Raw genomic sequence first — 17,709 nt, forward strand, 5'->3', positions numbered from 1 at the left:
TTCCTCCGAATGTTCCCACGTTGAGGTCACGTGACCGCAGGTCCTGTCAGCGCAGTATACTGCTGGGAGTGAGCGCGCTCCCTGCAGTGTACCGCCGGGAGGAGAGCATCGCCGAGGACCACGAGGACAGCGGGGGCGCCGGACAGGTGAGTATAGTGTGTGTGTGTGTGTTTTTGTTTTTTTTTATTTCCTTTTAACCTCGGGCATGCTGGCTTGGCTAAGGAGACTACTGCTTCCCCCAGCCGCGCCACTCTCGCTGTTATCATTGGGAGCGGCGGTCTGTTGAGAGGAGTAGTAGTCCTCTGCCGAGCTGGGTACCACCTGCACCGCGTTTCCGCCATGAATTCGCGCTCATTGGCTATAATTGAATTGCAGCAAATCCGCTATTGCTATTATTTATTATTATTATTAGCAGGTATAGATATTATACCTGCGGATTTGCTGCGATTCAAGTCAATAGGCGCGGAAAGCTCGTACAATGGATATGCTGCATTTTTTTTTCATAATGGTAATCCTGAGCAGAAATCTCTGCATCATGTGCACAGCACATCAGGACTGCCATTGCAATAGCTGGCAGACCGATTTTCAAGCATTTTGAAGGCGTTTCCGTGGCGGAAAAACCACCGCAAAAAAAAACACTGCAAAAAACTCTTCATGTGCACATAGCCTGACTTGCCGCCTGGCTTCCATGCACACACTGAATGTGAGGTTCTCGCTCCTCTCGTCACTGTATTGTATTAGATCCTTGGTTGAGGTTTTGGTGTAATGTAATTTTGCTGAGAACGATGTCTGAGGTGACACGGATCATTATGTGTAGATGGTGGTGGTTATCACTATAGGGATCAATGTGATCTGTTGCTCTTGTCGGCAGTTTATGTAGGGGGAAGAGCTGGGTATTTCTGGGTATTTGTGACTGAACAGATTGCAGTTCATGATGGAAAAAAAATAAAATGATTCAGCCAATTTGTTAGCAGATTAATTGTCGCGTTTGCAGGAGGCTTCTGGCGGAGCAGATTATTTGAGGCTTAGAGGCGTCCGATGCCCCAATGTTTCTTTTACCTCTATAATAAAACATTTCCAGTAATTTGAACCTCATGACTTATCTTTATCTGATTGCTGAGGAATAAACAAAGTAAACTATTCTTAAAAACATTGATAAAATAAACAATCTCTTTTCACTTGTGCCTGTTCTTGGTTTTGCATCTTAAGCCTAATTAAATGTTGATGTGTCTCAATATCAGACAATGATCATGGATGTGAGGGGCGCCGGCCACCTTCAGAATAGAAGTTATTCTCTCCTTTTCCAGCAATGTTACCTTTTTTTTAAATTTCTTACAATTACAAACCAAAATTGCAAATATTTTCCCTCTGTCATAAGAAACTACAAACAGCTCCTCCTATCTCCGCTTCCTAGATCCCCCTACGTTGAGCTTTAGGCTGGGGGTAGATGGCGACTTTGAGCGACACGGTGTGAACAGAGACTGCTCAGTGCCGCGGCGACATCATGGCATAGTACAGGCAACTGTGACCAATCCTAAGGGTTGTGACTTTCTGCTTCTATCTTGTTTTTTTTTTCCTTTTCTGATATTACAAAATTTGCTGGAAAACAAAAGTTAGTAATCTGGCAATTGTAAAACCCTGCTTGCGTTTTTTTTTTAATAAGAGTTTTTCAGTAGACTGCCAGTCTTCAAAGGCAGGATTACAATGACTGATCACACAGGATCCACCATTCACAATAGGTGATGTCACAGCTCTCCTCCTCTTCCTCCTCCTCAATGACTGATAACACCTCCTATATACAGTAGATATCACCTATTGTGAATGGTGGATCCGGTGTTATCACAGCTCACCTCCTCCTGTACAATAACTGATAACACCTCTATATACAGTAGATGACACCGGATCCACCATTCACAATAGGTGATATCACAGCTCACCTCCTCCTCCTCCTGTACAATAACTGATAACACCTCTATATACAGTAGATAACACAGGATCCACCATTCACAATAGGTGATATCACAGCTCACCTCCTCCTCCTCCTGTACAATAACTGATAACACCTCTATATACAGTAGATGACACCGGATCCACCATTCACAATAGGTGATATCACAGCTCACCTCCTCCTCCTCCTGTACAATAACTGATAACACCTCTATATACAGTAGATAACACAGGATCCACCATTCACAATAGGTGATATCACAGCTCACCTCCTCCTGTATAATGACTGATAACACCTCTATATACAGTAGATAACACAGGATCCACCATTCACAATAGGTGATATCACAGCTCACCTCCTCCTCCTGTACAGTGACGGATAACACCTCTATATACAGTAGATAACACAGGATCCACCATTCACAATAGGTGATGTCAGAGCTCACCCCCCCCCAACAGTATCCACCGTTCCCAATGGGTGAAAGATATTGCCCAAAAAAATTAAATGAATTTAACATACAGACTGGTTTTAAACATTAGGTCCTTTTCTGATGGCACATTCCCTTTAAGGTTTATCTAGCGGTGACGTCACATGCTGAGGATCTCCTGCAGACATGTCTAACCATTCCCTTTAAGAGGACCGCATGGCGACCAGTTTAGTTTCTCTGCTCCTCTCACACCTTGTTCGATACAATGTTGCATTGTTTTACCTGCCGCATTACGTTGTATCGAAACCGGACTCTCGATAGATTGAGTAATCTTGGCAGAGCGTCCATTATATTATGCAACGAGAGATCCGGTTACTGGGGTGGGGGTCCGCATATTGCTCATAGTTCGGCTAGGAATGTAATACTTATCTATCAGGAATTCACAAGCGTTGGATGATGAGGCAGTAGTCTGTGCGGTTCTTCTCCTGGCCAGGTTTTGTATATATGATGTAATTCCCCAGCAATGGGTGTACGCCCGCTCCTCCCTGCCCGTACATCTGCCAGGAGCCGCTCCTCCCTGCCCGTACATCTGCCAGGAGCCGCTCACTACAGATGATATAGTTTAATGGATTATGAGACCGCATGGCTTTTCCTCCCCTGAATGGTTTTAATCTTTGTTTTATGCCAGCGGTGTTTAGCAGTAAACTCCCCGGAGAATCGAGAATGAGCCCCGGCTGTGAGCGCCAAGTGCCGCATATATATCATAATTGTTCTGCAACCCAGTGGTCAGGAAGACATTATTATTATTATTATTATTATTATTATTATTATTCTACACTGCATTGTCACCAGCTTTTTTATGAACTTCTTTTCATCAAGACGAAAAGCAAAATTGGTCCTATCCTCATGAAACAAGAAGTGACAAAAGGGTCAGTCCAGTCACGATTCCAATTAACATCAGTAGTGCCATAAAGATTGATAAGGATCTGAAATAGAGGTTTTGCTTTAAGCACATATCTGCTATTTAAGATTTCTGCTGGTCTGATTTCTATCCACCTGCAGAGTAACGTGTTGTAGGTTCAACGCCAATAAAATGGGGGGAAAAACAAATCGTCTGAGCTCAAAGCTGTCACATTATCAAGTTAATTACTGTACCTGATATACTCTTTAAAATAGTCAAACAACCAATATAACATTCCTTAAATGTACAAGAATATAACTACTATAATACTGCCCCCTATGTACAAGAATAGAACTACTATAATAAAGCTCCTATGTACAAGAATATAACTACTATAATACTGCCCCTATGTACAAGAATATAACTACTATAATACTGCCCCCTATGTACAAGAATATAACTACTATAATACTGCCCCTATGTACAAGAATATAACTACTATAATACTGCTCCTATGTACAAGAATATAACTAGTATAATACTGCTCCTATGTACAAGAATATAACTACTATAATACTGCTCCTATGTACAAGAATATAACTACTATAATACTGCCCCCTATGTACAAGAATATAACTACTATAATACTGCCCCCTATGTACAAGAATATAACTACTATAATACTGCTCCTATGTACAAGAATATAACTACTATAATACTGCCCCCTATGTACAAGAATATAACTACTATAATACTGCCCCCTATGTACAAGAATATAACTACTATAATACTGCCCCTATGTACAAGAATATAACTACTATAATACTGCTCCTATGTACAAGAATATAACTGCTATAATACTGCTCCTATGTACAAGAATATAACTACTATAATACTGCCCTCTATGTACAAGAATATAACTACTATAATACTGCCCCCTATGTACAAGAATATAACTACTATAATACTGCTCCTATGTACAAGAATATAACTACTATAATACTGCCCCCTATGTACAAGAATATAACTACTATAATACTGCCCCCTATGTACAAGAATATAACTACTATAATACTGCCCCTATGTACAAGAATATAACTACTATAATACTGCCCCTATGTACAAGAATATAACTACTATAATACTGCCCCTATGTACAAGAATATAACTACTATAATACTGCCCCCAATGTACAAGAATATAACTACTATAATACTGCCCCTATGTAAAGATCCTTTTAATTTAAATCAAAGCTGCTAATTTACATGTTTCACCATAAACTGAAAATAATTACCAGTGTACATTAGTAGCGTATTAACTTGTCAGTAAATCTATGGTGTTCCTGTCCCCGGAGTTCATTAGGCTTTGCAGTCATTAGGAGTAATATGTTTGTGTAAACCAGATAGAACGTATCATCACATTAGTAAATGACTTGTGCTGATTGATTTCTATTTTCTATAAGATCTCACTTCACCTTCTGGCTATTTTAATTTTTCGTTTCTTAAGTTACTATCAATATCAGGTTGGGGTGAAGGGAAATCTGAAGGTCCCACATAAATTGTGATTGTGAGGGCTGCGTCCTACTTTCCCACCCTTCTAGACTCTCTTGTCTCTTATTCCGAGCCTCCTCGGACCCTCCTGTCTTACCTCTCAGGGCCCCCTTGTACCTTCCATGTGAGCATTGGCTTATTTCCCATTCTAACAAAGGATTAGGCATGTTGAAATCTAACATGCCTGATTTTTAATCCTGACATTTGCTGTGGAGGAAAGCCCAAATGGCATCCTAACCAGCTATTATTTATTTTACTTATTTTATTTGGTTATCATGACGAAACCAGCAGCTTCGTTCAACTTTCATCCAATGTGTTAGGATTTGAAAACCTTCCGAGTCGCCAATCGGCTCTTTCAGAAAATGTGCAGATTGTTTAAAATCAGAGCTGACTTTTTTTTTTTATTGAACAGCAATAACCAAAAAGGAAAACGGTCCTGTGCCCTTGAGCCTTGGAGTGTGTAATTGTCGTCGTTCTCTTCATCCTAACGGGTGACTGGTAGACAGATGGCATTGATTATGAGAATTTAGGGAAATATTCTTTCAAGGTCACTGATTTCCAGGAGGAACTAACAGATGGAGAACAAGCTCTCACTCACTGATGAGTGGTGCAATCACAGCCGGAGAACCTTTCACCCGCTGTCGATGCTTAAAGCATTGAAACATTATTATGGGCACCTAACATTATGGGGTTATCAAGAGAAAAATGAATGAGGAAGTAGCTAACTTCTCCTCCGCTCAATAGAAATTATTAGAACTTGGGATTTTGAACAATGTAACTTTTTTTTTTTTTTTTTTCTCGTTTCTTTGGCCCTAAGAGTCTCCTCTAAAACTGATCAGGGTGATTTTTAATTATTTTTTTTTTTTTAAAAGTTAATTGTTAAAAATCCCAAGTTTTAATAATTTCTATTGAGCGGAGAAGTTAGCTACCTCCTAATAAATATATAATAAAAAAAAATAAAATATATATATATGTCCAGTCTTTTATTTTCAACTGTTTTTTGCCTGCATTTGTGCTTTATTCTCCTTTTTAATTTGTGTTTTTTTAATGTTTATCTTCTTTGTATTTGCCTGTTTTTTGTTTTTTTTTTATTGTTTTTCTCTCTTGTTTGTTTTGAATATTCGCCATTGTCGCCGTGGTTTTGGGCTGATTCATTAATTACGATTTTTCTATGCAAATGTTACTCAAAAGTTCTCCAGCCCCCTCCTGCTGTGTTTGTGTGTTTTCTGTATATACTCCTGAAACTTTTTGCTCACAGTTTACGAAATTTTGGCGCAACATATGACTTTTTTTTTTTTTGCTTTGAAAAGTTACAAAAGGTTAAAGACAAAAAAATAAAGAGCACTTTTTTGATTTTGCACAAAATTCATGAACCTCGTTCGTCCTTTTTGAAGCATTTTGCAAGTAAAACGTCAGAGAAAAAAAAAACAAAAGCGGAAATGATTTCTCGGGGCCCCAAGTTCCTTAAAGATGAATCCCTCTTGATGCTGAGATCTGATTGATTCAGAGCCATAAATGAGATGAACCTTTCCCGGCTGGTCTGTCCGTCTTGTCTGGAGTGTCGCCGCTCATCGATTTCTGTTACTGCTTTTGGCCCCCGATTTCCTGCCGCTTCTCCCATTTCTGATCTTGTTACTTGGTATTTATAAAGGTTGGCGTTGTCAGGGATTATAGCCTCCTGGAGAGGAATTGTCTGGAAAATGTCACCTTGCCTCTCCTTAAAGGGAAATGTAGCGTTAATGTATCTTCCAAGTGAGCGGAAACAGAATTTAGTGATGCCCCTAAACCCCCGGTAGAGGGTTACGTGGCTTTTATTTGCGGTATTCTGTCCAAATAGTAAAATGTCTGCGTGCTTATGAGACGCGTGATCCTCTGCAGAAATTCACTTGTTGAGCAGCAGTTTGTGCTCCAGAGCTGCATGCTTTTTTTTTTTTTACGTAAATGATGACATTTTTACCTTGTTTGCCACACTGGAGAACATGAAACAACTGATGTAGTCACTGGGCATGTCTATAACAATACAAAACCATTTTCTGCTCTCTCGCCACAAGGGAAATTGAAGAAAATTGTCAGTCAAGTTTTAAAGAAAATAAATGGGATGGTGTTTTTTTTATGCATTGACCCAATTAGAATCTGAGACTTTTGTTTCATTGTATTTGATTTGTTGTTTAATAGTCATGTGACATTTTTCCCTTGTCAGGAGGAGCGAGCCCCGATGGACATTTAGTAGCCGTCTGCTGAATAGCTGGAGAGAGTATGGTAAAGCACCAACCGCTACAGTACTACGAGCCGCAGTTATGTTTGTCATGCCTGACCGGAATTTACGGTTGCCGATGGAAAAGGTATCAGCGGTCACATGATGACACTACAAAGGTAAGAATAATTTATACAAAGCTTTATTATGGTGATGTTTTATTTGTGTTTTTTTTTTTTCGTACTCTAGTCTGAAATGAAGACCATTTCTCCTTTCGTCATCTAGAATTATATCTGCAGCCACCATTACGGGGGGCTCCCTGTATACAGAGATACAAGATAAGATCCTGTCTGCAGCCACCACTAGGGGGAGCTCCCTGTATACAGAGATACATGATAAGATCCAGTCTGGAGTCACCACTGGAGGGAGCGCCCTGTATACAGAGATACATGATAAGATCCTGTCTGCAGCCACCACTAGGGGGAGCTCCCTGTATACAGAGATACATGATAAGATTCTGTCTGCAGCCACCACTAGGGGAAGCTCCCTGTATACAGAGATACATGATAAGATTCTGTCTGCAGTCACCACTAGGGGGAGCTCCCTGTATACAGAGATACATGATTAGATTCTGTCTGCAGCCACAACTAGGGGGAGCTTCCTATATACAGATACATGATAAGATTCTGTCTGCAGTCACCACTAGGGGGAGCTCCCTGTATACAGAGATGCATGATGAGATCCTGTCTGCAGCCACCACTAGGGGGAGCTCCCAGTAAATTGTTATTGACTTTAATATATAAATATGTAATGAGCTCCCCCTAGTGGTCACTGCCTGCATGCAAATAGAACCTTATCTTTTAGCTGTGCAGAGGATTTGCAGCTCTGTATCAGGTAAACTGATGATAATCTGCACAGTATTGTTTAGTTTTCAGTAACTTTAAAATGCATCAGTTGTTCTTATAGGATACTGGTTCTCCGACCTCCTGAATTGCCGCCCTGTGTGGCTGTACACAGTGATGTGCGAGGATTGCATATGTCATTGCATACGTAGCGTAGGCTGCCATTTAGGAGTCTGGGAAAGCTGGGTGCCAGCTGTGATTGGCATGGTTTGTGGGCGGGGGTGTTCTTTACTGGCATATATGGGTGCAGCATATGGACGCAGCCTCCGATCTGCCGCACTCGCCGGTCCCGGCTGTTCTCCCAGCTGCTCGCTCTGTAAATCTCCATTATTTTTTTTCCCCTTCTGCTCTTTTGAATGAATTTATTGATTAGTTTTCTAGCGCTATTGTTATCCCCTTGGGATTCGCGGCAGTACCAGTGGAGAAGCTCCTCCACCAAGCCCCTTTTACTGTCTGGACGCTTTTGTCTGATCCTGGAAAAGTTGGGTGACTATAACCAGTGCTGGTCACCAAATTTCCTGAACGTTAATGGTTGGAGTATAAAGCATGGAGGTGTGGAAGAGCCGAAGCGTCTGAGAAAGGAAGGTTGATTTTATTCAGCCGTATAGAGTGCAGTGAAGCTGGAGTCACTGATGATGGCTGCGTCCTAATGGAGCATAAGGTCCCCCTAATCCAGCACCTCTAAGGGGTCTCCAATTTGTAACATCTCTACTTCTTAGAAGAACCTCTCGACCATATCCAGGTTACCAAGTGACCTGATCGGAGATCCAGCGATCAATTGGCATTGTGTTAAATTTCCCTGCAGTGCCTCCAGTGGAGAAACGGGGTATTGCACCATCATCATGAATACTTATGAATTTTTTTTATGTAATGCAGGTCAGGTCCTCCAGAGGCAGGCTAGACCGAACATGTCGGCCGGTCATATGCTCAACAGAGATGGCCAACTACCCACATCCATACTGTTCATCAATGTCCCCCCCCCATACCGTGTCCTGACTAACCCGTCTGCCCCAGTAAAAAAAAGATAATGGAATAGTGCAATATACAGTACTACTCCATACAACAGTATCCAGTGAGGATGGATATTTTTATTTTAACAATGGGAGACTATGAATAACAGATGTCAAAGTGTATACTTTACATAGAGGATATAAATTAAACTGATCCTGAGTTACATCCTGTATTATACTCCAGAGCTGCACTCACTATTCTGCTGGTGCAGTCACTGTATACATATATTACATTACTGATCCTGAGTTACATCCTGTATTATACTCCAGAGCTGCGCTCACTATTGTGCTAGTGCAGTCACTTTGTACATACATTACATTACTGATCCTAAGTTACATCCTGTATTATACTCCAGAGCTGCACTCACTATTCTGCTGGTGCAGTCACTGTGTACATACATTACATTACTGATCCTGAGTTACATCCTGTATTATACTCCAGAGCTGCACTCACTATTCTGCTGGTGCAGTCACTGTGTACATACATTACATTACTGATCCTGTATTATACTCCAGAGCTGCACTCACTATTCTGCTGGTGCAGTCATTGTGTACATACATTACATTACTGATCCTGAGTTACCTCCTGTATTATACTCCAGAGCTGCACTCACTATTCTGCTGGTGCAGTCACTGTGTACATACATTACATTACTGATCCTGAGTTACCTCCTGTATTATACTCCAGAGCTGCACTCACTATTCTGCTGGTGCAGTCACGGTGTACATACATTACATTACTGATCCTGAGTTACATCCTGTATTATACTCCAGAGCTGCACTCACTATTCTGCTGGTGCAGTCACTGTGTACATACATTACATTACTGATCCTGAGTTACCTCCTGTATTATACTCCAGAGCTGCACTCACTATTCTGCTGGTGCAGTCACTGTGTACATACATTACATTACTGATCCTGAGTTACCTCCTGTATTATACTCCAGAGCTGCACTCACTATTCTGCTGGTGCAGTCACGGTGTACATACATTACATTACTGATCCTGAGTTACATCCTGTATTATACTCCAGAGCTGCACTCACTATTCTGCTGGTGCAGTCACGGTGTACATACATTACATTACTGATCCTGAGTTACCTCCTGTATTATACTCCAGAGCTGCACTCACTATTCTGCTGGTGCAGTCACTGTGTACATACTCTTTTTGTCCCTTATTCTCAGTGTTCAGGATAAAATCTCTGTATGTTCTCATATTTCACTCAGAGGAAACCAAAGTAACAGTTGGGATGTTGAGCGTGCGTCGGTGTCAGTGTCTCGCTGGGTCTCGTGCGCTCTGTTATGGCGGCTGACTTCCGTCTGTGTTCTGCAGGTCCATCAGTCATGTGACATCTGATCGTGTGGCGCAGACGGGGCGTCCGAGCTTCTAGGAAAACACAGCAGCTAAACAAGGACCCGGCGTCCTCCATAGTAGCTGTGCCCCATGGCGTGCTGAGTACCAGGCATTACAAATAGGCTGGTGACACATTCTTGCTTTTTTAAAAGATACCATCAAATTCTTGCAGTCCTATGTAAATCAATAAATGCTTCACTGTGCGGTTTATCTGATGAGCTGTGGTGTTGTTACAGTTCAGCTGTGAAGTCTCATCCCTTAAAGGAACACTCCAGATCAAACCGATGTACTGTTACTTTTAGCACAGGAGGTGGGAAAAACAAGAAAAAAAAAATTCCAAGTGCGATGAAATGATGAAAGCAGAATTCCGACATTGTTTTTGGGCTTTTATGGTGTTCATTGTGCAGTAAAAATGACCTGGATACACAATTCCCCAGGTCGGTACCGTTACAGCGATACTAGACTTCTGCAGGTTTGGGTGTGTTTGTTTGTATAAAAAAAAAAAAAAAAAGTCCAGAATTTGCAAACAATTAAAAAAATATATATATTATTTTGCGTCGCCATTTCTCAAGACCATAACATTTTAATATATTTTTTTTTAAAGGGAGATGATATTTTTTCTTTATTAATAAAAAAAAAAAAAAAAAAAAAAAAAAAAATTCTTGCTCTACAAATTCACTACTCTCTCCCATAGAAGTGAATGAATCTGTCACTTTCTGACATCTGTCTGCCTCCTGTCCGTTCTCGCGGAGCTCTGTGTGTTTTGGGCAGGAGGCTTCCAGCGCTCCTCCACTTGTTATTGGTCTCCAGGCGCTGGTGGCGGGCACAAAGCCTCCTCTGTGCCGGCTCCGGGCTCCGTCCCTCTGGTGCCGGTCTAGGAATGCGCTCACAGGCAATCTGCTCTCCTGATGGAGCGTCTTAACCTTCCCCAAGAGCTTAGAGATGTCGTCAGAGAATGAACCTCTGTTTAAATATTCCAATTGCAAATCTTTATTCATTACATAGTGGAAAGTGTTAAGAACAATTAAAACTTTATTTTTATGTTTTAATCAATGTAAATCCGAATTAATCTCCCATGGAGGTCTGGATTGGGAATGATACTCCAAAATCAAATGAAATTACAGGCTGATCCAACTTCAGTGGAAATGCTGCTCAGTATTGTGTGTGGCCTCCACGTGCCTGTATGACCTCCCTACAACGCCTGGGCATGCTCCTGATGAGGCTGAGTATTGTGTGTGGCCTCCACGTGCCTGTATGACCTCCCTACAACGCCTGGGCATGCTCCTGATGAGGCTGAGTATTGTGTGTGGCCTCCACGTGCCTGTATGACCTACCTACAACGCCTGGGCATGCTCCTGATGAGGCTGAGTATTGTGTGTGGCCTCCACGTGCCTGTATGACCTCCCTACAACGCCTGGGCATGCTCCTGATGAGGCTGAGTATTGTGTGTGGCCTCCACGTGCCTGTATGACCTCCCTACAACGCCTGGGCATTCTCCTGATGAGGCTGAGTATTGTGTGTGGCCTCCACGTGCCTGTATGACCTCCCTACAACGCCTCGGCATGCTCCTGATGAGGCTGAGTATTGTGTGTGGCCTCCACGTGCCTGTATGACCTCCCTACAACGCCTGGGCATGCTCCTGATGAGGCTGAGTATTGTGTGTGGCCTCCACGTGCCTGTATGACCTCCCTACAACGCCTGGGCATGCTCCTGATGAGGCTGAGTATTGTGTGTGGCCTCCATGTGCCTGTATGACCTCCCTACAACGCCTCGGCATGCTCCTGATGAGGCTGAGTATTGTGTGTGGCCTCCACGTGCCTGTATGACCTCCCTTCAACGCCTGGGCATGCTCCTGATGAGGCTGAGTATTGTGTGTGGCCTCCACGTGCCTGTATGACCTCCCTACAACGCCTGGGCATGCTACTGATGAGGTTGCGGATGGTCTCCTGTGGGATCTCCTCCCAGACCTGGACTAAAGCATCCGCCAACTCCTGGACAGTCTGTGGTGCAACGTGACGTTGGTGGATGGAGCGAGACATGATGTCCCAGATGTGCTCAATCGGATTCAGGTCTGGGGAACGGGCGGCCAGTCCATAGCTTCAATGCCTTCATCTTGCAGGAGCTGCTGACACACTCCAGCCACATGAGGTCTGGCATTGTCCTGCATTAGGAGGAACCCAGGGCCAACCGCACCAGCATATGGTCTCACAAGGGGTCTGAGGATCTCATCTCGGTACCTAATGGCAGTCAGGCTACCTCTGGCGAGCACATGGAGGGCTGTGCAGCCCTCCAAAGAAATGCCACCCCACACCATTACTGACCCACTGCCAAACCGGTCATGCTGAAGGATGTTGCAGGCAGCAGATCGCTCTCCACGGCGTCTCCAGACTCTGTCACGTCTGTCACATGTGCTCAGTGTGAACCTGCTTTCATCTGTGAAGAGCACAGGGCGCCAGTGGCCACTTTGCCAATCCTGGAGTTCTGTGGCAAATGCCAAGCATCCTGCACGGTGTTGGGCTGTGATCACAACCCCCATCTGTGGACGTCGGGCCCTCATACCACCCTCATGGAGTCGGTGTCTAACCGTTTGTGCAGACACATGCACATTTGTGGCCTGCTGGAGGTCATTTTGCAGGGCTCTGGCAGTGCTCCTCCTGTTCCTCCTTGTACAAAGGCGCAGGTAGCGGTCCTGCTGCTGGGTTGTTGTCCTCCTACGGCCCTCTCCACGTCTCCTGGTGTACTGGCCTGTCTCCTGGTAGCGCCTCCAGCCTCTGGACACTACGCTGACAGACACAGCAAACCTTCTTACCACAGCTCGCATTGATGTGCCATCCTGGATGAGCTGCACTACCTGAGCAACTTCTGTGGGTTGTAGAGTCCGTCTCATACTACCACGAGTGTGAAAGCACAACCAACATTCAAAAGTGACCAAAACATCAGCCAGAAAGCATTGGTACTGAGATGTGGTCTGTGGTCCCCACCTGCAGAACCACTCCTCTATTGAGGGTGTCTTGATAATTGCCAATAATTTCCATCTATTGTCTATTCCATTTGCACATCAGCATGTGAAATTGATTGTCAATCAGTGTTGCTTCCTAAGTGGACAGTTTGATTTCACAGAAGTTTGATTTACTTGGAGTTATATTCTGTTGTTTAAGTGTTCCCTTTATTTTTTTGAGCAGTGTATGTATGAGATGGAGATTATATGTATATATGTATGTGTGTGTGTGTGTGTGTATATATATATATATATATATATATATATATATATATATATATATATATATATATATATATATATATATATATATATATATATATATATATATATATATATATATATATATATATATATATATATATATATATATCTCCACCATTCATGATAGGTGATGTCACAGCTCACCTCCTCCTACTGCACAATGACATTTGCACACACTCATTAGATGCTTTTCTTTGCTGCTAATGTACATGTGCATTTCTGGAAGACCAAAGAGTCTAAACATAAGCATCAGTGACCAGTGTGAGAATTTATAAGATTTTCATTATTTTTTTGTTGATCAAGACTGTGATGTGGAAAACTTTTACCTACATTTTTTTTTCTTAATACATTAAACACAAAAACCTGATTAAATCAGTCGGCCACTGTGTGATGCCGCACTCCCTTTAATACCTCTGTGGTATAGAGGAACCTGTCCTGATCAGAGGTAGAACCTGCAGAGCTGCTGATTTTCTGTTAACCCTCAGACTTTCATGTCTCCATAATTCCTGTTTTGTTTGTCCATACAGAGTTGTCCGGACAGTCTGGTACTAAAGAATTTGTAGGGCCGATTTTATTATTGCATTTCTACCTGTTTTGGTTGATTTTTTTTTTTTTTTTTTTTTTTAAATTTTTACTCCTTTTTATTTTACGTTATATTTTTTATTTTCCACCTTTTTTTTAACTCTACATTTGATCGCTTTTTTTTTTTTTTTTTATCTTTTTATATGATCTAACATGAGTTTGTTTTTTCTTTATCGGATATTTGCAGATTATTTCATCAATTGCGACTTTGTATTTTGTACAGAGCTGTACTGTGCAGACGTCAGAACTACTTTTTATGAGCGCAGCTCTGGAGGTGACTGATTAACCTTGAATGTAAATATGGGAACGTTCGTACGAAGTTTGTGCACAATGCACAAAACTGTTGACTTGTAGTGATCCGGGGTCTTCTGTGTGTAAATCTCTTGCCCCTGACGGAGCATGAACTGATTGGGGGGGCTGCGGGGACGCGGTGGTGTATAACCTGCAGATGGATCTCGCTGATCGGCGTTGGGGGGGGGGGGGGGAGCGTTACAGTCCACTTCTTTAGATTCGAGGCCACCTGTAAAGGATGATGCATCGTGCTGCGGATGGTTTATTATATTACACCCCCAATATTTGGCCTCGGAGGAGCGATTTGCTGCCGCGCTGAGGTCTCGGTGCAGCAGATCTGGCAGCCTTCGCTCCTGCCGTCTTATAAATCACAGATAAGTGACTAATGGAGAAGCTGCGTCAGCCCTCGCCTCTGTGAGTGCTCCAAGTGCAGCCCATACTCATCCTTCTTGTAGTAATTAGTTAATGGGGTCGTCTTGGGTCTTTAGGACTTTACGCATCGCTTGAGGTTTTGCCCCCCAATTGTCAGCATCGCTTTCTCATAGTAATTTTTTTCCCATCCACTTCAGTAGCAAAATAACTCAACTTAACTCTCTCCGGTAGTAAAAAAAAATTGTGCCTCTTGTCTTCTCTATCTGAGAAATTCCCCACTGGTCGCAGCAGTCCATTCCCTCAGTCATTGTTTTGGCTACCTCTCCTTTCCTTTCTTCAGTGGTCAGTCACAACAGGAAGCCCCTTGGTATCCGGAAGACTCCTTCTCCATTTTTTTTTTCTTCTTCTCCCACCCTCTGCCGGTTGCCTAGTTGTTCGAATACTTTCCCCAACAGTCACAGCTGTCCAAACCTCCCAACAAGACCTTCCTCTCCCCCACCTCAACAGTAAGTCGTAGCTGTAATCCTCCTAATATCCAGAAGTCACAGCAAAGCTGTGCACCCTCTCCAGGTTGTCTGGTTGTGTCTGTTCCTCAATTTTCCCCAGTAGTCACAGCTGTCCACTCCCCCCTCCCCCACTTCAGCAGTAAGTCGTAGCTGTAATCTTCTTAGTGTCCACAAGTCACAGCAAAGCTTCACCTCCCTTCCTCTCGTAGTGCACCCTCCTCCAGTTGTCTAGTTGTCCCTCCATTTCCCCCCATCAGTCACAGCAGTCCTCCTAATCTCAGTCTTCGGTAGTCACTAAATGTTACCTCTTTGGCAGCGCTCGCTTCCTCTGCTTCTGACGTAGGTCTGTGTTGTTCTTTGGCAATGTAATATCTGTTTCCTATTTTGAGACTTGTTGGTTAATTCCTAAGATGGTCTTCCCATTACCTCCCCTCTGTGAGTCTTGGGTGGGGCTCACACTATTTAAACCCCTAAATAACTGCTTCCAATCGCCAGTTATAGGTTACACCTGACCTGGTTCTTGCCTTGTATCCATGTTTACCGGATTCCACGTGTTTTTTTTTTTTTTTTTTCTCCTCTGCCTGAGTATTCTGATTTGGGTTTTGACCCGATTAAAACCCTTTTCTGCCACCTAACTCCACCGGCCAACAGCTCTTCATTCACCCAACGCAGGGGGTCCTCCTTTTTTTTTTTTTTTTTTAGAAGTCCAGATCCCTGAGGTTCAAAGCTGAAGTCCAGGGTTCTTCAAGTCACAACAAGACCTCTCCTTCCCCCATGGGCATCCCTCCATTACTCTCTGAGCAACCCCGCTGTCAGCCCAGTAGTCACTTCAGTCCCTTCCTTTCTAATCAACAGCCTTCCCCTTTATGAGAAATTAATCACAGCTAGAATCTCCTTCAATTCAAGAAGTCTCAACACTGCCTCTCCTCCTTCATGTACTCTCCTCCATCAAAATCTCCTGAAACACGCCCTCTGCCAGTAGCCTAGTTATCCCCCAGTAGTCACAGCAGTCACCAACCAAGCCTTCTTAACCCGCTCCTTCTTAGGAAGTCCATTATGTGGAATGCCCCCAGTATTCAGAAATCATAGCAAGACTTCTATTTCATTTCCTACTTCAGTCTCCCATAATGCACCCTTTCCTGGTAACCCAGCTTTTCCCCTTCTCCCATGACAGCACCACCTGAGAGAGGGTATCCGCCCACCAAGGACAGGAACCTACTGAATAAAAAGGCGGTACCTCTCCTCCGCATCAGTTTTTGGTTCCTGTCCCTGATGGGAGCCTCACCAGGTGGTTAAGGATGGGGAGCAATCAGGATGGCGGTGTCTGCATCCCCGCCATGATGGATGAGGAACCGCAGTCACCTGGGCAGCAGCTGTCACCGCCACAGGAAGTACAGCAGCAGCCACAGCCATCAAAGCAGCGCAAGCAGCTCAAACAAATGGAACGGGAATCTTCCCATCGACAAAGTCACAGCAGTGAGGGGCGTACGAGTTCCGGCAAGACTGGTCAGAAAAGACTTCGTCAGTCCACCTCCGCCAGATGGGAGCCCTCATGTGAACGGCAACCACCGCCTCCGGTACCCTAGTCTGAACGGCAGTGTGGTGAGTGATCTTCGTGAAAGTCTCACCTTGAATAATGTGCTCTTCTCTCTCTTTTCCTCCTTCTTCTCCTTTTATTTCTTGGGGCAGGAGGCGAAGAAGTGTAGTGCTAAAAGTAAAAACAGGGAATGTGCTTTATGCAAAATCGGTCTTCCCACCTTCTATGCCAAAAACCTATGCTCGGACTGTATTCAGAAAACCATTGCAGAGGAGTCCCCCAGGTTTTCTTTAGAATTAAAGGATCTAATCCACAGAGGTCAGAGAGTCTTTAAGAGGCTTAACCTCACTCAAAAAGAAGAAGCGAAAACTAGTTTCTTCAGAATCAGAGGAATCAGTGGAGTCCCTTTTTACGAGAGAACTGCCTTCCTCCTCTAATCACTCCTCATCGTCATCGGAGTCTTCGGATGATGATGGGGGGGGCAGACCTTGTTTTTCGGTTGATAATACTGAGAGACTAGTTAAAGCCGTCAGAGGGACTATGGGTATTACCGATACCAAAGTGCCCAGAACAGTCCAGGATGTTATGTTCGGGGGCTTAGACCAAAGGAGGAGACGCTCATTCCCGGTCAATGACAGGATTAAATCTCTGATAGAAAGGGAATGGAAGAAACCGGAGAGGAAGGGTCAGCTGCCGTCATCCTCCAAGCGGAGGTACCCCTTTGAGGATGAGGATGCGGCTAAATGGGACAAAACCCCTAAGATTGACGTGGCCATTTCAAAATCTTCAAAAAAATCCACTCTGCCCTTTGAGGATTTAGGAGCCTTAAAAGACCCGCTGGATAAAAAAGCGGAGTCCTTCCTTAAGCAAACCTG

At 43.4% G+C, this 17,709-nt stretch overlaps 1 protein-coding gene across 4 annotated transcripts in view; it reads left to right on the forward strand.

Annotated features, from left to right (window-relative positions):
* GDPD5 (glycerophosphodiester phosphodiesterase domain containing 5) overlaps positions 1–17,709 on the forward strand; it is a 149,559-nt gene that overhangs the window by 69,837 nt on the left and 62,013 nt on the right. For all 4 annotated transcript variants that reach the window (XM_073661339.1, XM_073661342.1, XM_073661331.1 and 1 more), the window contains exon 2: positions 7,027–7,199. In XM_073661339.1, the coding sequence (XP_073517440.1) occupies positions 7,083–7,199 (117 nt within the window). In that variant the 5' untranslated portion in view covers positions 7,027–7,082. The remainder of the gene's footprint in view (positions 1–7,026; positions 7,200–17,709) is intronic.

The sequence above is a fragment of the Phyllobates terribilis genome, unplaced genomic scaffold (genome assembly GCF_046119375.1).
Source record: "Phyllobates terribilis strain yellow unplaced genomic scaffold, ASM4611937v1 Scaffold_2__4_contigs__length_985480577, whole genome shotgun sequence".
Lineage (NCBI taxonomy): Eukaryota > Metazoa > Chordata > Amphibia > Anura > Dendrobatidae > Phyllobates > Phyllobates terribilis.